The sequence below is a fragment of the Falco cherrug genome, chromosome 4 (assembly GCF_023634085.1).
Source record: "Falco cherrug isolate bFalChe1 chromosome 4, bFalChe1.pri, whole genome shotgun sequence".
Taxonomy (NCBI): Eukaryota; Metazoa; Chordata; class Aves; order Falconiformes; family Falconidae; genus Falco; species Falco cherrug.
In genome coordinates this window covers 50,356,631-50,377,316 of record NC_073700.1, presented here as the reverse complement: position 1 = coordinate 50,377,316, position 20,686 = coordinate 50,356,631, and the positions used below count along the sequence as shown (strand labels likewise).

Sequence of the window (20,686 nt, the reverse complement as noted above, 5' to 3'; positions counted from 1 at the left end):
CCTCGTCAGTCTGTCTTCTGCCGCTTACTGAAGGAGCCTTGCTCACTCTCCTGCTGGAGTGCAGGAGAGAAGCAGGAGCCAGGCACGTGCATTGCATTTGCACAGCAGGGCTAGGTCCCTGGAGGGTCGAGAGCCGTGGCTTGAAGGATGGCAGCCTCCAAGCTTGTGAAAGGTGCGGCAGCTCCCTGCTGCCATCCTGGCTTCTGTGGTGAGGCATAAGGCGCACAGCGGAGGGAGCAATCGGGTCCCGAGGAGGAGGACCACGCAGGCTCTGTCTGAAAGTGGAAGAGCTGCTCTCAAGGCCCTTGAGGTGCAGCAGGGCTTCCTAGGCCCCAGAACTGGCCTCCAAGCAAGCGGGCTCAAGGCTGCTTTGTGTTTTGAAAAGGGACCGGCAGCCGGTTCCCACGTGTCTGCTGAGAGCAGGCAGAAGGCAGCCTTGGAGAAGATAACTTGTCTGCTGGGGAAACCCTGCTCTTTCAGCATCAGATTTCGCAGGTGGCTAGCGGGGAATGCCGTCAGAGGTGGCCACACTTCACAGACGCTTGAAGGAAGAGATTGGGGTCATTTGGCGGAGAGGACTCTGGCAGGGACAGCAGTTCCCAGGCAAGCCCGTCAGTAATGGCACACAAGTCCAAGGTGACCTAGCTAACAACACCCAAAGACCACGTGTGTTGACAGATGGGGCAAACCTGGGAGCAAAGGGGGGAAAAAATAACTGGGGTTGGCCCCGTGTCTGGGAGGAGAGCAGGGCTGAGAGAGGCAGGACTCAGGGAAGATGAGGGGCACGTATAAGCACGGCAAATGGAGAGAAGGGGGGATCAAGGAGCCGGTCACACAGAAGCAAAGTGCTGGCTGCCTTGCTTGCCTGAGCCCTGCGCCTAATCACCACAGTACCCACTGGCTTCTTTTGGAGAGCCACCCCAAAGCCCTTCCTGTGTGGTCCCATTCTGCACCTGCCACACGGTGGGTCCCCAGGCCTGGCTGCTAGCAAAGGCCGACGGCAAGACAGGCCACAGGCAGCCAGCACTTGGAAAGCCCCAGTGTCTCGGGCCAGCTGCTGCTGGGAGCCCTGTGCGCGTGCACAGCTCACTAGTGAACCTGAAGCTGGACGAGGTGACAAGCAAGAGGGGAGAGAGAGCCTCTCAGGCATGTGGATGGCCTGCGGTGTCAGCCGACGTGCTTGCTCAGCCCCAGCATCCCCACCTTGCAAGAGGACCAGGCCTGCCAACCACTGGCCACCTCTCCACCTCCCAGAGGCAGGAAGGACTTGGAGGTGCTTGAGCATGCATGCCCTCAGCTGCTGCCCACCTAGGCATGCCCCCCCTGCGGGAGCTGCAGAAGGGCCTGCCTCTGAAGCTGCCAGGACCGTCCTCCTCTTGCTCTGTGCTTGGGCCCCGGCAAGCCATGGTGCTGCAGCTCCCAGCTCTGTTCCTACCCAGGACTGCAGGGCATGCCTCCAGCTGAACTGGGATCTCTGGAAACATGGGCATGCCCTTTGCTTCCTCTTGATCATGCAGTGAAAGGAGTTCTTATGGCTCTGCGGATGATGCTGGAGCATGCTCCCTCCCCAAGCAAGTCCGGCTTTCTGTCCAGAGGCCTCTGTACAGTAAATTGACATTTGCTTGCGTCAAGCTGCGTCCCGTCTCTTCATCGCAGCACAAGCACTTGCAAAGCTGCTAACAATGGCATGTAGGGCTGAGAGCAGGAGCATCCTTCTCTCTCTCTAGAGCTTAACATTGCTTGTCCTTCCCACAAGTGCCATGGTCAGTGTGTGCCCAGAACAGCAATCCAACTCATAGACAGCAAGGACACGATGCCTGCCAGAGCGCGTTGCTGTGGCTGACATGGCCAGTGAGGAGTGTGCTGCACCTGCATTTCACTGTGCTTTGTGCAGGAAGGTTGACGTTGCTGGGCTGTGCTTGGCTTATTTGGCTTGCCCAGCACTGCTTGGCTGCCACGGCCATCAACAGATTGGCTCTTCAACACCCAAGCACGCGCATGCTGCTGTAGTCATTGTGTTCTTTGTTGTGTGTCTGTTTGTTGGGAAGGAGCCGGTGGCACAGGGCTGCAGAGAGCAGGGCGGCAGGGAACTCCCCAAAGAGGCTGCGAGGCCACGCTGGGTGTTGCCCTGTGAGCTGTTAGCAGGCAGAGCTGGGAGCCAGGCGCTGCTGCCTGCCACGGGGCCTGCCCGCCCTGATCGTGCAAGCAGGGCATTGCGTGGGGCTCTGTCAGGGGTGTGCGATCCCAGCTTCCGCCTCCAGTCCTGCTTGGAACCCCTCCTGTTGCCCCCCATCCCTCCCCCACCGCCACCACGCCCAGCACCTGGAACCAGGCACTCTGTGACATCAGCCCCGTGTCCAAGGGAACCCCAGGCAACAGGAATCCTGCGGGCACTCTGTCGGTGGCCGTACTGGTGGCGACAAGCCTTCGTTCTTGCAGCTGCCACATGTTGCTGGTAGTGATGGATGTTCTCCTCCTCCTCGTTGTCCTGCTGGCCATGTGCTGTCCTGTGCACGGCACATGGGATAGCTGTGGGTAAGTGGCCCGAGGCTCTGGGAGGGACGTTGGGCAACCCTTGTGAGCTTCTCTGGAGGGGTCCTGCTTGTCCCCCATGGCCACCCCAGTGGCTCTTGAAGGCAATCTGGGAGGCTCAGCTCCTTGCCATCACCCAGGCTGCCGGCACAGGTCATCTACGGGCTGAAGCAGAAAGCGGGGAAAGGGGAGCGGGCGCATGCCCCACGGGTTTCCTCGGCCCTTCTGGCCATGCCTTGAGGGGAGGGAAGACAGCTGGCCTTTAGCCGGAATGGCACAAGCTTCCATGGAGCTAACCAGAATGGAGTTTCTGGTTACAGAGGCACCTGCGGCCTTCGGCCTGCGGCTTTTCACTACGGCATGTCGCGCGTTGTGGGTGGCACAGATGCCCAGCCAGGGGCCTGGCCCTGGATCGTCAGCATCGAGGCTCTCTTGGAAGGAGGCACGGCGCACATCTGCGGGGGCTCCCTCATCAGCCCACAGTGGGTCCTCACATCAGCCCACTGCTTCTTCGAGGACAGGTAAGGAGGACCAGGGTTCAGGGTTAGCCCCACACTCTAGCAGGTGCCCTGAGTGCAAAAGCACGTGCTGCTCCCGTCCCGTTGCCCTGCAGTACGCCCAGTGCCTGGGCACTCCGCAGCCACCTGAGAGGCTGCTCAGGAGAAGGCTGGGCTCATGCCACTGCTTCCCAGCAGCCTCCAGCTCGACACTGCTTGAGCCCAAGGAGCACGTGGCCTGTCGCACCCTCCCAAGCACTGCTTTCCTCTCTGCCTTGCCAAGCAGAAGGCAGGGCGACTGCTGTGCTGCTGCAGCATGTGGCTCTGCTCCCTCTGAGCCCTCTCTCCATCTGCCTTCCAGGAACATCACCATGTGGCAGGTGGTGGTAGGTGCCACCCAGCTGACCCAGCTGGGACCTGAGGCCCAGGTGCGCAACATCAAGCAGCTGCTGGTTCACCAGCACTTCAATAATATCACGTGGAGAAACGACATTGCCTTGCTGGAACTGGAGCAGCCTGTCCAGTGCAACAGCTACGTACAGCTTGCCTGCGTGCCCGATGCCTCGCTGAGAGTCTCGGAGCTGACAGAGTGCTACGTCAGTGGCTGGGGTGCCAGGACTGCAAGAGGTGAGCTCCCAAAATGTAGTCACGTTGCGAGCGCAAGCTTGGCCAGCTTGGGGAGGCAGGTTGCTCTTCCTGACAGCAGGGGCGAAAGCCAGAATCAGGCTGTGGGGACGTATGCCTCTTAGAGAGGGGGGCGTGAGCCACTGACCCAGAGCAAGGCAGAAAGGAAGGAGCGGTCCAGCGCCTCCCCACATGCAAAGCCAAGCCCCGGGATAGGGCTTCAGTCACGCAGGGAAGGAGAACTGGCAATGAGCTGCTGGGTGTTCATTCCTTTCTGTGCTCTTCACAGCTGGAGGATCGGCGTATGTGCTGCAGGAGGCCCAGGTCCACCTCATTGATGCCGGGGTCTGTAACAGCAGCGGCTGGTACAGAGGGGCCATCCACACCCACAACATCTGTGCTGGCTATCCGCAGGGTGGCATCGACACCTGCCAGGTAGGAGCGTGCTACAAGCCAAGCCCCGGCAGCACGGGCAGCCCCGCCACAACCGCCCAAACCTGCACCGTCACGGGCTTTTCCTGGCCACTCACACTCCCATTGCTGTGTCCCCACCGCTGAGGGCCTAAACCCATTTCCCCATGGGTAGGGCCTTTGTCCAGGGCCTGCCTGCCTTGTCCCAGAGGCCTGGCACTTTGTTCACAATGCCTACCCAGTGCCCTTGGCAGCCCAGAGCTTCACCATCCCAAGCCAGACACAGCCTCCTGACACACCTGCAGCACCAACCTGCCGCAGAGAGAGCGAGCCCTGCCTTACAGGCCCACCACCCCCTCCCAGGAAAGCTTCTCCAGAGCTTGGCTGGCCACTAAATACAGCTCTGGAAGTGCCATGAGAGGGAAGGAGCCAGCCACTGGGCTGACGGTGGCCACCCAACAACCCCTTCATCCTCTCTCCTCTGCTGCAGGGGGACAGCGGTGGGCCTCTTGTGTGCCAAGACAAGAGCGCTGACTACTTCTGGCTTGTTGGCCTGACCAGCTGGGGGATGGGCTGTGCGAGAGCAAAGAAGCCCGGAGTCTACACCTCCACCCAGCACTTCTACAACTGGATCCTGGAACAGATGGGCCTGCACACAGCAGTAGCGACTACTGCAAGGCCGCAGCCAGCCTTCACCTCCACCCCCGTTCACAGGCCAACACCAACAGAAGCAGGAAGGTTTACACCCTGCCCACTTCCAGTGCAGAAGCTGTGGGATTTCCTTTCTTGGCTGCAGAAGCTGGTGCAGTTCCTAATAGGAGAAAAGGTTTGATTAGCAGGACAAGAAGATCCAGGGCTGGCTGCAGCGCACCACCACCACCATTTCCCGCTGGGGCAATGCCTGCTGATGCAAAGGCAGCCTCAGTGTCAAAGGCCTGCTCTGTCCTGCCCGCGCTCCTCTCAACGGAAGAGCTCAGCTGGCTGAGTCCCTGCAATAAAGTGTTTCAGTTCTGTGGCTAACCAGGCGCCAGTCCTCTTCAGTCTCGTGTGCAAGGCCAGGACTTCCACGCCCGGCACCTGCCGGAGGAAGCAGGCTGCAGGCAGACAAGTCGGGCACAAAGGGTCACAGCAAAGGGCTGAAGCTCTGCCTGCTCAGCAAGAAGGATGAGGGTGCAGTGGAACAAGGGAAGGCAGGTCATTGCGGGGCTCAGGGCCTTGGGGATGGCAGCTGGAAGCACAGACTGCCTTAGGCCCGCTCCTGGTGGGATCCCTGTGTGTGTCTGTATGAGGCGCAAGCGAACTTGAACGTGGACTCTCAGGGCCCAGGAAACACAGATCTAGAAAGACCCAAGGCTTGCACCAGGCACTGGTGAGGGAGCCTTGGCTTTGAGCCCCACATATGACATGGACTTAATTACTAGACTATCTGAGGCATCTACGAACACGCTGTGCTTATGAATCCAGGGAGTGAGGCTGTGTTTCTGTTTCAGTAGCCTCATCCTCTGGTCTCATGGTTTAATGCCGGCCGGCAACCAAGCACCACGCAGCGGCTTGCTCACTCCCCCTCATCCGGAGGGCTGGGGAGGAGAATCAGAAAGGAATGTAAAACTTGAGGGTTGAGATAAGAGCAATTTCATAATTTAAACAGAATAAAGAGGTAAGAACATCAGTAATAACAATGATAATAGTAACAATTAGGATGGAAAGGTGGAGGAAAGGGGTAAAATCCAAAGGAAAAGGGAAAAGGGGAAAAAAACCCCAAGTGATGCACAGTACAACTGCTCACCACCTGCTGACAGATGCTGAATGACTTTTAATACGGAAGGGGGAGGGGTATCCCCCTCCAGAGGATTTTTTTTCTTCCTCACGGATCTTTACCTGTTTAGGGGTGGTTCTTCTCTTATCCGGAGCAACAGCAGGGAAAGCATTCAAGAGTTAAATCACCTTGTTTGTTAGGCAAAGAGGGTCCCTCGTGGAATGTTGGCCAAGTCATGACAATCACACCAATATGGCTACATGCCGTGCTCCCTTTATTAAACAAACAGGTCATTTTTATAACTTAAATCGACCGCTCACCCGACTTTACACACAGCTGATTGGATAAAAGTCTCTGGGCCATGTAGGTGTCCGTGTCCCTGATTGGTGAGCATGCTGCAGGCGCCTGATCAGAGTGTTCTGATTTCGCGGTTCCCAGGACTTGCTCTGCACCTGGCTTCTTGTTTGTGCATAGCTTGTTTTCCTTCTCCCACTGCTTGTTCCCAGGACAAGTTAAAGCTGCTCTGCAGCTTCAACTAACAGGCCTGGGTTCTCCAACCCAGACAATGGTAACATATGTCCTCGGTCCTTTAAACATCCCTCTACAGTTAAGAACGTGAGTCAAATTTGCCACTATGACATACAAAACAGAGCAACTATTGCCCTTTTGATGTTGGCTCAAGGACACGGCTGAGAGGATTGTGATGGTATGAGCTGCATGGATTTTAGGCACCCCATTGCAGCAACACGTTATCAAAATCTGAGAAATTGTCATCCTTTGGGGCATCAATTCACTCAATTGGCAGTATTCTTTGTTTGATAATGCCTTGGTTGCCGTCGTCTTTGCAAGGGCCCTGCAGCACACGGCAACAATGGTACTAGCTGTTCAGAAACAAAAAGGGGGAAATGTTGGGGAATGCAGAGGACCTGCAGACAAGTTAGTTGACTTCAAATACTTAGTCCTGTACCTCTAAGACAGCCACAAATTGTCAGGTATGTCAACAGGATGTGAAGAACTGGAATTTAGAACCACAGCCTACGGGCACCTACAGCAACAGCAAATAGCAAGCAAGAAGACGAACACAAAAACCTATCAGGGACTGACATATGTACTATCTAAGATATATAAAAAATTTGTATAAACAAGAAAGTCCATTTTGTCCAAACCCAGCCACGCAGACATAGTGTTTTTTCAGTCTGCCTCCAACTGCATCACCGCAGGTTGCTCCACATGGGATCCCTGTCGCAGAGCCAGCAGACCCCCTTCTGCCCACAACTGACCACGCTCAGCCTGAAGGCTCCGTGGCTGCTTCGGCTCGGTGACACCTCTGACTATCGGAGTGCTGGGATAGCAAACTGTGCGTTGGGGACATTACCAAGCTGTAGGACAATGCCTCAAGGACAAGAGTCCAAGTACTGATAGCCTGATGAACAGAGACTTGTTAGAACTTGTAGGGCACTAGCCCTGGGAACAAAGGAACAAGCTAACTGCAGACCCCTGCGCCGTTACAGTTGAGGAGGCAACCAGACGGACAGAGAAACAAGTAGCCAGATAAGGGAACGCATAGCGCCGATATGTAACTTTGTTAATCAAGAAAGCCGCGTAGAAAGAAGCCCCCTAATTTTGGAATAGAAATTGTTGCTAGGTCAAGGTAAACCAATAAGTTCCTATTGTTTTAACGGTGTGCCTTAAATATCAACCAATCAGTGTTTTTTACGCTTAAGATTTAACCAATCAGTGTGTAATATGTAGAAGGTAGAAACGTGTATATGTGTAAGAAAATCACTAATAAACGGACAACTTGCTTGCATCAAGCTGCGTCCCGTCTCTTCATTTGCCGCATTTAGCTCTTCATTTCAGTAGAATGAGTTATTACCGATGGTTATGTCACTCCAGTTACTCACGGGCCATTTTGGGGATAGTGGTTTTGATGTCCATGGCCAATCTTTAAATCCTAAAGGACTCCCACATATCCAACAATTAGTCAGATCAAAGACATCAGCCACCTGCTGGCCTAAAGCTATACATTCATTTTGCCACGCTCTGAGAGTGAGGGGGGCACAGGACTTTCCTTGGCTATTAAACATGGCGACAATGGTCGACCAAAACAATATCTGCAATGGTATGCCAAACATCCTAAAAATATTAACAAGGCAAATACTGATGAAGCCACGCAGGCATTCGGCAGCTTCATATGGGTGGTTTTTTTTCTCAGGTAGGCTCCAGAGTCCTCACCCGGAAAAGAAAAGAAAATCAGACTCGGTTTGTTCAAAGGAACCGGAAGCAGAAGGATGGAGTAATCCACCTGGTGTTGATGTTATATTCTTTTCCATGAGCATCTTTGGCTTTCCAAGCATCTTTATTAAGAGGTCCAGTGAGCACGAGAGGAACAGCTCCAATGGCTGTCATTTCTACCAACACAGGCTGTCCAGGAGAAAAAAATTGTTCTCCGGGAGTACTGAGAGTCTGAGACTTTGGGGTCAAAGTCGGGGGTTTAGGAGAAAAGGCATTCAGTCGGGGACATCCATTTATTCCCCAGCGATCATTAACTGGGGTAACTGCATCCCAAAGGCGTTCCACCCAACGTGGCTTGTGAGGTTTCAGAAATCGATTTAAGAGTCCATGAGTTCGTTCTACTGTCCCGTTAGCTTGGGGATAATATGGGGTGTGGAATCCCCACTTGATTCCCTCTTCCCTCCCCCACTCCGGCTTTGGCAGCAGTAAAATGACTGCCATTGTCCGACTGAATGGAATCAGGTTTGAGGAGGAAACTAAACCAAATTTTCAGGGCTGGCACTGTATTTTCCCCAGTCGCTCGTGGAAACACTTTGAACTAGGCCAGGAATCACTTCCACACCTACTAATACGTACTGCTTCCCTTGTGACCTTTGGAAAGGTCCCGTATAATCTATCTGCCAAGTTTCCCAGAGACACTTTTTGTCTCTCAAATGAAGGGGGGAATCTTCCATGGCTTGTGGCTCTAGTCCAAGTCTGCATTGTTCACAAGCTGAAATAGAGGTTTTTCAAGATTCCCAAGTGACAGGCCAACCTCTGGCGTGTGCCTCTTTGTATAAATCAGTAGACCCTCAGTGAGCACGCTTAACTTGCAGCCATTCCAAAAGTCTGTCCCAGTTTTCCCCGGTTTGATTTTCCTGCTGCAAAGGGGCAATTCTGGCCAGCTCATCTGCCCTGTTATTCCATTCACCTGCCAGAGTTCCTCTTTCCCACAGAGACGGTACCCATGCTACCACAAAGTCCCCATGTTTGGCAAGATCTAAGTTTTTTTGCCACTTCTCCTTTTGCCACACTGGCACTCGGTTTACTTCCCAGTTATTCTGTTCCCAGAAAGGAAGCCATCCCGTTCATCCTTTGAATGCTGCAAACGAGTCAGTGTAAATGTGCACCGGAGCCTTAGCCCCTTCCTCGCTATTAAACACACTCCACACTGCCACTAACTCTCCCACTTGGGCACTGCCCTCACCTTTGGTAATGATTTCTCTGTTAGCATCTACATTAATAGCTACAGCTCGGTATCTCCTCTCTTAACAGAGGCAACTCCTCTGAAACAGCAGGAGTGACTTTTAATACGGGAGGGGGAGGGGTATCCCCTCCAGAGGATTTGTTACTTCCTCACAGATCTTTACCTGTCTAGGGGTGCCTTCAGTGACAGTTAGGACACTACAAATACGTTCAATCTTAGCATGACATTTTCTGACAGTATCTCTTTGGCCCACCCCGTTAGGGGGGGAGTTCCTGCTAACATAGCTTTAATTACCTTTAAAAGTCCCCTTAAAATTAGAGGCTGTTGGCGTATGGTTCGCTCCGCTTCTCTGAAAGCAACACTCACTACAAACAATCCTTTTTCCCAATTAGAGTCTCGTTTCTCAGCATCCTTAAAGCTCCTGGAGTAAAATTCGATCGGGCGGGAGAACCTTCTGGTCCCTTTTGCCAGAAATGAATGGACAATCCTGAGTGTGCAAACCCCCACTCAGTCTGGACAGGGTCAGTGGGGTGAATAGGACCCAAAGCCTGGTGGGTGTTTGCTTCCAACACCAAAAGCTGTAACGCTTCATTGTGGGCTGGAGCCCATTCCCAAGCTGCTCCTTTTCGCAGCAGGTCATATAAGGGCCGTGCAACTATTGCAAAGTCTGGGATGTGGTTTCTCCAAAAGACCAATAAGCCTAAGGCATGCTGCAGCTCCTTTTTATTTTCTGGAACTTTTACCTGCTCTAGTGTTGAGAGGGTGTCCTGAGGAATACAGGCTGAACCTCCTCTCCACTGTATCCCTAAAAAATTCACTTCATTTGCAGCAATTTGTATCTTTTCCCCTGGTACCTGGAGTCCCAGAGACTCTAAGTGCCGTATAATCTTTCCTTGTGTCACCTGTTCTGGAATAATTTCATCCCCTCCTATGAAAACATCATCGATGTATTGATAACTCTAACTCCCAGTTCTGGAAGAGTTTGGGCTCATTCTTATGCCAAAGCATGATGTGCTAAGGTGGGAAAATGTTTATATCCCTGAGGGAGGCGAGTAAAGGTATACTGCTGTCCCTCCCATGTGAAAGCAAAACGATCACGGTCCTCCTCTTGCAGGGGACCCATGACAAACATCTCTTTCACATCAGCTGTGGCCATCACCGCATGAGCCTGCTCCTGAATGAGTGAGGTGAGCTCAGCTCCATTAGGCACTGCTGCTGTCAAGGGACCAGTGTCTGCATTAAGTCAAGGATAATCTACAGTCAGTCTCCTCTTCCCCTTTGATTTACGAACTGGCCACACTGGGGAATTGTATGGGGAGAGGGTGAGTGTTAAAATGCCCTGCTGTTTAAGATCCTCGATCACAGGAGCTATCCCCTCCTGGGCCCCTAATGGCAAGGGACAGGCTTTCACATTAGTCATCCTGGAAGCGGGGAGGGTAGGTGCTGCTTGCAGCAGGCGCACTTCTGCCCAGGACGTTTCAGCTAATTCTCTGATCTGAGAAATGCCAAAGGACCATGAATTCCCCTGGCTCATACCACTGTCTGCCCCTCAATATATCTATGACCAAAAGATTTGTCAGAAAAGGGCCTATTGCAACCTTGGTGCTAACTGGTTCTGCCTCCCCAGGCAACCATAATGTTACCAAGGCCATAGGTACTGACAGAGTTTTCCCTAAAGCATTTAAGACAATCAGGTTTTTATACAAAGTCAAAATTCCACATTGCTCCACCTCACTATGCATCAGTGCAGTGATTTGTGCTCCCGTGTCAGTTAAAAAGGTTACTGGGTTTTTCTCCGTGTTCCTACAGCCACTGTAATCATTAAATCTCCTCTCAAATTTAAGGTGAGTTGCCTAATAAACATCCACCCTCCGTTCCCTTCCCACCTTCGGGGGACGGAGGATCTAGTTTCCCTTTGCCCTTTTTACCTCATCAGCTTTTTCCCCCATGCCTATTGATGGTGGGGCACGAGGGGTTGGCTCAAAACGGACTTTATGCCCTGACCAAGTCTGTACAACTTTCTCCAATTTCTAGGCCAGGAGCCCATCCATTAGATCCTAGAGAATACCTCCCTGGAGCCCCAGCTGCCACCAGTCGGCTTAGGGGCCTCCCTCTGCCAGGATCAGTAAATTGGACCCATTTCGAATTCTGACTTCTTGGAGCCTGTGCGAGGCATCCCTCAGCTTTTCCCGCAGTTTGTACAGCTCTCGTTTCAGTCTTTGCCAGGATCCACCAACGAGACCACGTTTTCTCCCAAAGTTAATTAGCTCTTGGGCAACTTCCCCCCACCTAACTCTGTCTGATATGGGGGTATTTTGTATCTTCCCCTGGAGCTGGATCCCAATGGGTTTTAAAGAATCAGGATTAGATTAATCCTCAGATTAGAGGAGTCATCCTTCTGGGTCCACAGGCATCATCATGGGAGAGCCCTGGTGGCACTCCAGCCTTCTGTCATACATCATCTGCAGGCAAGCTGCCTCTTGTACACTTTCTACCAGCTGATCCATCATACCGGTTATGGCTAGGGGGTCTCCCCTCTCCAAAGGGTTCAGTCCCCCAGCCCAATAGTCTGCCCTCTGTGTTAATGACCATGGGGCCCGATGGTTGCCAGTAGTTAAAAACACACCTGGACCCCAGTATCCTTCTGCTTCCTTCTCTGACAACAAAATCCCATCTCCTCCTGACAAGGACACTTTCCAAACATATTCTGTTTTGGATTCCTTTGGAGTCCTTGCAAAATCCTTCCTTAATTTTGCTAACTCAGTTGCTTAGTAACAATCTGGGGACAAGTGTCATTGTCTGTCTCATATAAATACTCAGTCTTAACAAGAGGATACATGTGAGGTGCGTTTTCTGCTGTGTCTTTTGCTCTCTGTAAATCCCCCTGGGGATATATTTGTCTAATCCCTTTCTCTGTTAACTTCAACTCTACCTTCCAAAACGACTCACTTGCTTTCCGCAATTCTTCTCATAATGTTTCTTTTAACAAAGCATTCTGGTTTCTCTCCTGCTCTAAGAGCTGTTTGGTCTCTTCTAACTGCTCTCTGAGTTTTAAGTGCCATTTTCAAGGAATCTACCACGGTATCATCTTGACACAATCTTTGCCTCCTATCTTCCAGGGCTCCTGCCCAACTTGCTCCTAAAATGGCACAACTTATGGATTTCCTCTTCCCAGGCCCAACTTTAGCCTCCGTCTGCAATATCATGACCCTATCCACTACACTATAGTGGTTGGAACCACTGATTTTTTGCTCATTCTCACCCTTGGGGAGCTCGGCGAGCATGATAGGTTCCCAAAAATCATCCAGTTTATATAAATCTCCGCCCCATACTTTAGTGGGGGAAACATCACGAACCTCTGTAGAAGTGTGGGCACTCCTTTCACCAAAGAGGGGTTATTTTGTCCTGAGATGGCCTCACTGTATGTTCGCTGCTACTACACCCACCTCCCTTCACCCTCTGGAGGTCACACTTTTAAACTGCTTTAGAGACTCGTCTCTTGTTCAATTCTGTCGCTTAGTCCTTCTTCACCTCTTTTCCTCACGGACAAACAGAACCGCGGACTCAGACTCTGCACTCACTTCGTACCAAGGTAGGTCTCAGGCACACACACAAGAGTCTCTCATAAAGAACCTGGCAATTTCTGTTTCACTGAGAATCCTGTCCGTGACACCAATTAAAATGTTACATGCCCATCTGAGACCGGAGCGTGGTTCTGTTTGTATTCTCGGGAACAGAATGAAGACTCAAAATGGAGTCAAGAGCCAAGGAACTTTATTTGCCCAACAAGAAATACGTGAATGCAAAGGGGGAGTGAGAGTGACAGATTAAGAGAGGAAGGAAGGAAAGAAAGAAGTTAAGAAGGAAAGGCTTACAGCAACAGCTACCACCCCGGAGCTGCCGTGTCCCGACAGTCCGATACGTTTCCATGTCCGGTGGGGGAACGTTCCGTCCAATGTTGGTTCCTTTTTTTTATAGAGTTGTTACAAGCTGTTCTGCTTAACCACACCTTCCACCTGTCACCACTGTCACCGAAATTGGGAGTCAAACCTCTTAACACCATTGCAGCATTAGAGCAGCAGGCACTCCTTTATTGCAGCGCTGGGTGCTCGGTGGCATCTCCACAAATCAGGCACACCTGTGTAGGTTTTACTGTTACATTTATACAGAAAATTACAAGGTCATATGTAGGACAAGGCCTCAAGGACAAGAGTCCAAGTACTGATAGCCTGATGAATAGAGACTTGTTAGAACTTGTAGGACACAAGCCCTGGGAGCAAAGGAACAAGCTAACTGCAGACCCCTGAGCCGGCACAGTTAAGGAGGCAACCAGACGGACAGAGAAACAAGTAGCCAGGTAAGGGAATGGATGGCGCCGATATGTAATTAAGAAAGCTGCGTAGAAAGAAACTCCCTAACCTTGGAATAAAAATTATTGCTAGGTCAAGATAAACTAGTAAGTATCTATTGTTCTAACGGTGTGCCTTAAAAATTAACCAATTAGTGTTTTTTACGCTTAAGATTTAACCAATCAGTGTGTAATATGTAGAAGGTAGAAACATATATAATTGTAAGAAAATCACTAATAAATGGACACTTGCTTGCATCAAGCTGCGTCCCGTCTCTTCATTCGCCGCAGTCATACACTCCCAATTACAATGATTGGTTAGTAATTTGCATATAATTGTTATATTTGCTGTGTCATCCTTTTCTGTTACTATGCTTGCACAGGGGAAGGGTCTTCAGCTGGGCAAGGGTCTACTTGACCTGTGGGCATGATTTTTTGGTATTATAATGAAGGTAGTTCACTTCAGGACACCTTAAAAGTTAGTTTTGTTGCCAAGTGGGACAGCTGGATATCGGCCTTGCCAAGCTGTCCAATAACTCATCCCATACACAACAGAACCTGGGCGCTCTGGTTGTGGTCTGAGAGTAGGGTAGTCCTTAGTAGCTTAGTAGCTTAGTATGGTCTATAGCACAGGGATTTCAAATAACAGTCTGCGATAACAAGCAGCACAGCGATTCATACCTCACTGGTCAATAAGTATTAATGTAATTCTATCATGAAGGTTAATTCCTTAGAATCAAAATCTTCTTGTAACTAGCTGTTACATAAACACAAAATATAGGAAGATTCAGTAAAATTTTGAGATAATCTGCACCACTAGGATAAAGTAATTGTGGTAGTGGGAGATCACGATCTCCTACTCAAATGCTTGGGGAGACGAGCCGTCCCCCCCCAGCCTTGCTCCAGAAAGCCTCTGCACCCACTCCCCACTTCTGGTTTGGGAGGGCTCTGTCCTGCACGTGCCCCCTCCTCCCGCCTCCTTTCATGTCAGGAACCTGCTACTGGTGGGAGGAGAAGGCACTGATTCCTGATCAGCATCCCCACTCTTCGCTGGCTAAAGTGCTCCGATGCCAGGGTACCTCGCGAGCACCAGCTGGGATAGCTGGAAGGAACAGGGCGAGATGCCCAAAGCCATCCCCATCCCCACTGCACTCACCCAGCCGCATCATGGGCCTCTGTCGGCAGCACCTTCTCCTTGAGCTGCTCCAGCGTGTCCTTCCAGTGTGCCGTATTATCCTCTGTAATGTGTACCCTCGAGAACTTGGTGTGTGGGTTAGGAGGAAAAATCCACCGTGCATCCAGCATGGCAATAAACCACTGTCAGCTTCCTAAACTGTCCTTTGGCTCAGAGAGCTTTCTTGGTTATGATTTTCAGTAACAGAACATGGTGACCAAACGGGACCTGCTTTCCGGAATCTCGACAGACCAGAGAAATCATGACCACCGCAAGCACGCACGGGAGTAGTTTTGCCAGGGTTCTGAGATTCCCTGGCCAGGTGAATCTCCGTGACAGCTCTCTGGGATAACAGCGACATGGTCATAAACACTGAGGTTGCTTACAAAGAAGTCGTATCGCATTGCGGGTTGAAGTCCCCCTGGTGGGTCAGAGTCCCCCCGGGATATTTGAAGTGCACAATTGTCCAATCCATATGCTGTTACGCGGATGCCCAGAGCCCAGATTTTGCCTCACGCTCATGTGAAACTTTGTTGGATTTTGTTTGCTGGATTTTGCCTCTGTCCAGTTTTGTTTGCAGGGTCTGGTTTAGGTATTGAGCGTTTATGATTTTGAAACTTTGTACACATGGGATCTGGTCATTCTGCTAGAGGGAGTTGGTTCTTCAAGAGTTCTTTTGGGTTGTTTATTAAGATGCTGGTGCAAGTTTTGGGGTGACCCCCCCACTCAGACAAAATGGGCCGAATATTGTCATCACTGGTGGCCCTTGTATACCTTAGGTGATCAAGAGAAATGGCCTAGGAAAGGGAAGCATAATCTCCAATACAGCATGGCAGTTCATGTTCTTTTGGTACATGCAAAGGACAATGGGAAGAAGTCCCATAAGTGGGTTTGGTTTTTTGGCCTTGAGAAACAATCATGGAACAAGAAGTAAATATACACTCATGATACTTGATGGCAATGTATTGATAATGATGGAGGGGAAGTTAATTATTAATTGCCTTGATGTTGTTCTGCTTGTAGTGTTGGGAAAAGGAGTCTGAAAGGGGAGAATGAAGAAGAGGATGTGCAATTTCTGGTTTCAGGGCAGTGTTGCTGGTAATAGGGAGAGATTTTTGCTGAAGGTAAAAGAATGGTGTTGGGGAAAGCTCAGGAAGAGGATGTGAGGATAAATGGCTTTCGCTGCTTTGTTTGTGGGGCAGTCAGAGCTGCCTCCCTGCCCACCCGGTGATCTCTGCTGCAGAGTTGCTTTGGGTTTCCTTGCCCACTCCGTTACGGAGCAGCCAGAGCCAGCAGGCTTCTGAACACTGTGGGATTTCTCCTTTCAGGTCTGGTTGATCTGAATGAGGTGGGCACCTGGGGGGCTGCTCCTATGCCAGCCTAAATGGATCTTCCCACGTGCGTGCAGCTGCGTTCCAAAGAGCCAGACACGCACATACACACAGAGAGAGTGCCACAATGAATGTGAAGGGCAAAACAGATTGACACAGACAAAGCAATACCTTGACAAGTATCCCTGCAGATGTAGCCACTGCTTACACCCATGTGAATGCAGTCCAGGCCTTTCCTGGGTTTCCACATGTCCTGGTTTCAGCTGGGATAGAGTTAATTTTCTTCTTAGTGGCTAGTACAGTGCTGTGTTTTGCCTGTGATGTGAGAACAATGTTGATAGCCACACTGATGTTCTTAGTTGTTGCTGGGTAATGTTTATACTAAAGTCAAGGACTTTTTGGATTCTTGGGCCTTGCCAGCCAGAGTGCTGGGGGAGCACAAGAGACTGGGAAGGGACACAGCCAGGTCAGCTGCCCTGAACCAGCCAAAGAGGTATTCCATACCATGGGACGTCATGCTTGGTATAGAAAGTAGGAGGGTTAGCTGGGGAGGGATCGTTGCTCGGAGACTGGCTGCGCATCAGTCAGCAGGTGGTGAGCAGTTGTACTGTGCATCACTTGGGGGTTTTCTCCCCTTTTCCCTTTTCCTTTGGATTTTACCCTTTTCCCCCACCTTTCCATCCTAATTGTTACTATTATCATTGTTATTACTGATGTTCTTACCTCTTTATTCTGTTTAAATTATGAAATTGCTCTTAACTCAACCCTCAAGTTTTACATTCCTTTCTGATTCTCCTCCCCAGCCCTCCGGATGAGGAGGAGTGAGCAGGCGGCTGCGTGGTGCTTGGTTGCCGGCCGGCATTAAACCATGAGACCAGAGGATGAGGCTACTGAAACAGAAACACAGCTTCACTCCCTGGATTCATAAGCACAGCGTGTTCGTAGATGCCTCAGATAACAGTCTAGTAATTAAGTCCATGTCATATGTGGGGCTCAAGGCCAAGGCTCCCTCACCAGTGCCTGGTGCAAGCCTTGGGTCTTTCTAGATCTGTGTTTCCTGGGCCCTGAGAGTCCACGTTCAAGTTCGCTTGCGCCTCATACAGACGCACACAGGGATCCCACCAGGAGCGGGCCTAAGGCAGTCTGTGCTTCCAGCTGCCATCCCCAAGGCCCTGAGCCCCGCAATGACCTGCCTTCCCTTGTTCCACTGCACCCTCATCCTTCTTGCTGAGCAGGCAGAGCTTCAGCCCTTTGCTGTGACCCTTTGTGCCCGACTTGTCTGCCTGCAGCCTGCTTCCTCCGGCAGGTGCCGGGCGTGGAAGTCCTGGCCTTGCACACGAGACTGAAGAGGACTGGCGCCTGGTTAGCCACAGAACTGAAACACTTTATTGCAGGGACTCAGCCAGCTGAGCTCTTCCGTTGAGAGGAGTGCGGGCAGGACAGAGCAGGCCTTTGACACTGAGGCTGCCTTTGCATCAGCAGGCATTGCCCCAGCGGGAAATGGTGGTGGTGGTGCGCTGCAGCCAGCCCTGGATCCTCTCTGTCCGGCTAATCAAACCTTTTCTCCTATTAGGAACTGCACCAACTTCTGCAGCCAAGAAAGGAAATCCCACAGCTTCTGACCTCTAAATGGGAAGGGTATAAACCTTCCTGCTTCTGTTGGTGTTGGCCTGTGAACGGGGGTGGAGGTGAAGGCTGGCTGCGGCCTTGCAGTAGTCGCTACTGCTGTGTGCAGGCCCATCTGTTCCAGGATCCAGTTGTAGAAGTGCTGGGTGGAGGTGTAGACTCCGGGCTTCTTTGCTCTCGCACAGCCCATCCCCCAGCTGGTCAGGCCAACAAGCCAGAAGTAGTCAGCGCTCTTGTCTTGGCACACAAGAGGCCCACCGCTGTCCCCCTGCAGCAGAGGAGAGAGGATGAAGGGGTTGTTGGGTGGCCACCGTCAGCCCAGTGGCTGGCTCCTTCCCTCTCATGGCACTTCCAGAGCTGTATTTAGTGGCCAGCCAAGCTCTGGAGAAGCTTTCCTGGGAGGGGGCGGTGGGCCTGTAAGGCAGGGCTCGCTCTCCCTGCAGCACAGTTGTCCTGCAGGTGCTGCAGAAGGATGTTGCACGTTTGGGATGGTGAAGCTCTGGGCTGCCAAGGGCACTGGGTGGGCTTTGTGGACATAGTGCCAGGCCTCTGGGACAAGGCAGGCAGGCCCTGGGCAAAGGCGTGCAAAAGGGGAAGGGGGGTAAGGCCCTCAGCAGTGGGGACACAGCAATGGGAGTGTGAGTGGCCAGGAAAAGCCCGTGACGGTGCAGGTTTGGGCGGTTGTGGCGGGGCTGCCCGTGCTGCCGGGGCTTGGCTTGTAGCACGCTCCTACCTGGCAGGTGTCGATGCCACCCTGCGGATAGCCAGCACAGATGTTGTGGGTGTGGATGGCCCCTCTGTACCAGCCGCTGCTGTTACAGACCCCGGCATCAATGAGGTGGACCTGGGCCTCCTGCAGCACATACGCCGATCCTCCAGCTGTGAAGAGCACAGAAAGGAATGAACACCCAGCAGCTCATTGCCAGTTCTCCTTCCCTGCGTGACTGAAGCCCTATCCCGGGGCTTGGCTTTGCATGTGGGGAGGCGCTGGACCGCTCCTTCCTTTCTGCCTTGCTCTGGGTCAGTGGCTCACGCCCCCCTCTCTAAGAGGCATACGTCCCCACAGCCTGATTCTGGCTTTCTCCTCTGCCGTCAGGAAGAGCAACCTGCCTCCCCAAGCTGGCCAAGCTTGCGCTCGCAACGTGACTACATTTTGGGAGCTCACCTCTTGCAGTCCTGGCACCCCAGCCACTGACGTAGCACTCTGTCAGCTCCGAGACTCTCAGCGAGGCATCGGGCACGCAGGCAAGCTGTACATAGCTGTTGCACTGGACAGGCTGCTCCAGTTCCAGCAAGGCAATGTCGTTCCTCCGTGTGATATTACTGAAGTGCTGGTGAACCAGCAGCTGCTTGATGTTGCGCACCTGGGCCTCAGGTCCCAGCTGGGTCAGCTGGGTGGCACCTACCACCACCTGCCACATGGTGATGTTCCTGGAAGGCAGATGGAGAGAGGGCTCAGAGGGAGCAGAGCCACATGCTGCAGCAGCACAGCAGTTGCCCTGCCTTCTGCTTGGCAAGGAAGAGAGAAGAGCAGCACTAGGGAGGGTGCGACAGAGCACGTGCTTCTTGGGCTCAAGGAATGTCGAACTGGAGACTGCTGGGAAGCAGTGGCATGAGCCAGCCTTCTCCTGAGCAGCCTCTCAGGTGGCTGTGGAGTGCCCAGGCACTGGGTGTACTGCAGGGCAACAGGACATGCTGCAGCACGTGCTGCTGTGCTCAGGGCACCTGCTAGAGTGTGGGGCTAGCCCTGAACCCTGGTCCTCCTTACCTGGCCTCGATGAAGCAGTGGGCTGATGTGAGGACCCACTGTGGGCTGATGAGGGAACCCCCGCAGATGTGCGCCGTGCCTCCTTCCAAGGGAGCCTCCATGCTGACGATCCAGGGCCAGGCCCCTGGCTGGGCATTTCGGACACCCACGACGTGTGACATACTGTAGTTCAAAGCCGCAGGCCGAAGGCCGCAGGTGCCTCTGTAACCAGAAACCCCATTCTGGTTAGCTCCATGGAAGCCTGCGCCATTCCGGCTAAAGGCCAGCCATCTTCCCTCCCTTAAAGGCATGGCCAGAGGGCCCGAGGAAACCCGTGGGGTGCGTGCCCGCTCCCCTTTCCTTGCTTTCTGCTTCAGCCCATAGACGAGCTGTGCCAGCAGCCTGGATGCTGGCAAGGAGCTGAGCCTCCCAGATGGCCTTCAAGAGCCACTGGGGAGGCCATGGGGGATAAGCAGGACCCCTCTAGAGAAGCTCACAAGGGTTGCCCAGTCTCCCTCCCAGAGCCTCGGGCCACTTACCCACAGCTATCCCATGTGCCGTGCACAGGACAGCACACGGCCAGCAGGACAACGAGGAGGAGGAGAACATCCATCACTACCAGCAACATGTGGCAGCTGCAAGAACAAGGGCTTGTCACCACCAGTACGGCCGACGATGTACTGCCCGCAATATTCCTGTTGCCTGGGGTTCCCTTGGACGCGGGGCTGATGTCACAGAGTGCCTGGTTCCAGGTGCTGGGCGTGGTGGCGGTGGGGGAGGGATGGGGGGCAACAGGAGGGGTTCCAAGCAGGACTGGAGGCGGAAGCTGGGATCGCACACCCCTGACAGAGCCCCACGCAATGCCCTGCTTGCACGATCAGGGTGGGCAGGCCCCGTGGCAGGCAGCAGCGCCTGGCTCCCAGCTCTGCCTGCTAACAGCTCACAGGGCAACACCCAGCGTGGCCTCGCAGCCTCTTTGGGGAGTTCCCTGCCGCCCTGCTCTCTGCAGCCCTGTGCCACCGGCTCCTTCCCAATAAACAGACACACAACAAAGAACACAATGACTACAGCAGCATGTGCGTGCTTGGGTGTTGAAGAGCCAATCTGTTGATGGCCGTGGCACCAAGCAGTTCTGGGCAAGCCAAATAAGCCAAGCACA

General features: G+C 52.6%; 2 protein-coding genes across 2 annotated transcripts; one reads left to right on the top strand and one right to left on the bottom strand.

Annotated features, from left to right (window-relative positions):
• Positions 1–2,803: 2,803 nt before the first annotated feature.
• On the top strand, positions 2,804–4,896 carry LOC129735823 (acrosin-like). The gene is made up of 4 exons (XM_055706791.1): positions 2,804–2,904; positions 3,391–3,457; positions 3,918–4,088; positions 4,555–4,896. Exons 1-4 carry the CDS (start codon positions 2,804–2,806, stop codon positions 4,894–4,896), a joined length of 681 nt encoding a protein of 226 aa, XP_055562766.1.
• A 128-nt stretch (positions 4,897–5,024) lies between these two features.
• LOC129735822 (acrosin-like) lies at positions 5,025–19,226 on the bottom strand. Its single transcript, XM_055706790.1, has 5 exons — positions 18,946–19,226; positions 18,514–18,659; positions 17,713–18,048; positions 15,052–15,166; positions 5,025–5,158 (listed from the first exon to the last, which is right to left on the bottom strand). Exons 1-5 carry the CDS (start codon positions 19,199–19,201, stop codon positions 5,025–5,027), a joined length of 987 nt encoding a protein of 328 aa, XP_055562765.1. The 5' UTR covers positions 19,202–19,226.
• Positions 19,227–20,686: the final 1,460 nt, after the last annotated feature.

Coding starts and splice junctions, on each gene's coding strand:
- LOC129735822 (XM_055706790.1), bottom strand. CDS start 19,201: ATGTGGCAGGTGGTGGTAGGTGCCACCCAGCTGACCCAGCTGGGACCT. Junction 18,049..18,513: donor GTGGCATCGACACCTGCCAG/GTAGGAGCGTGC, acceptor CCTCTGCTGCAG/GGGGACAGCGGTGGGCCTCT. Junction 15,167..17,712: donor AGTTCCTAATAGGAGAAAAG/GTTTGATTAGCC, acceptor CTGTTATCCCAG/AGAGCTGTCACGGAGATTCA.
- LOC129735823 (XM_055706791.1), top strand. CDS start 2,804: ATGGCACAAGCTTCCATGGAGCTAACCAGAATGGAGTTTCTGGTTACA. Junction 3,458..3,917: donor AGCTGGGACCTGAGGCCCAG/GTGCGCAACATC, acceptor GCTGCTGGGTGT/TCATTCCTTTCTGTGCTCTT. Junction 4,089..4,554: donor GTGGCATCGACACCTGCCAG/GTAGGAGCGTGC, acceptor CCTCTGCTGCAG/GGGGACAGCGGTGGGCCTCT.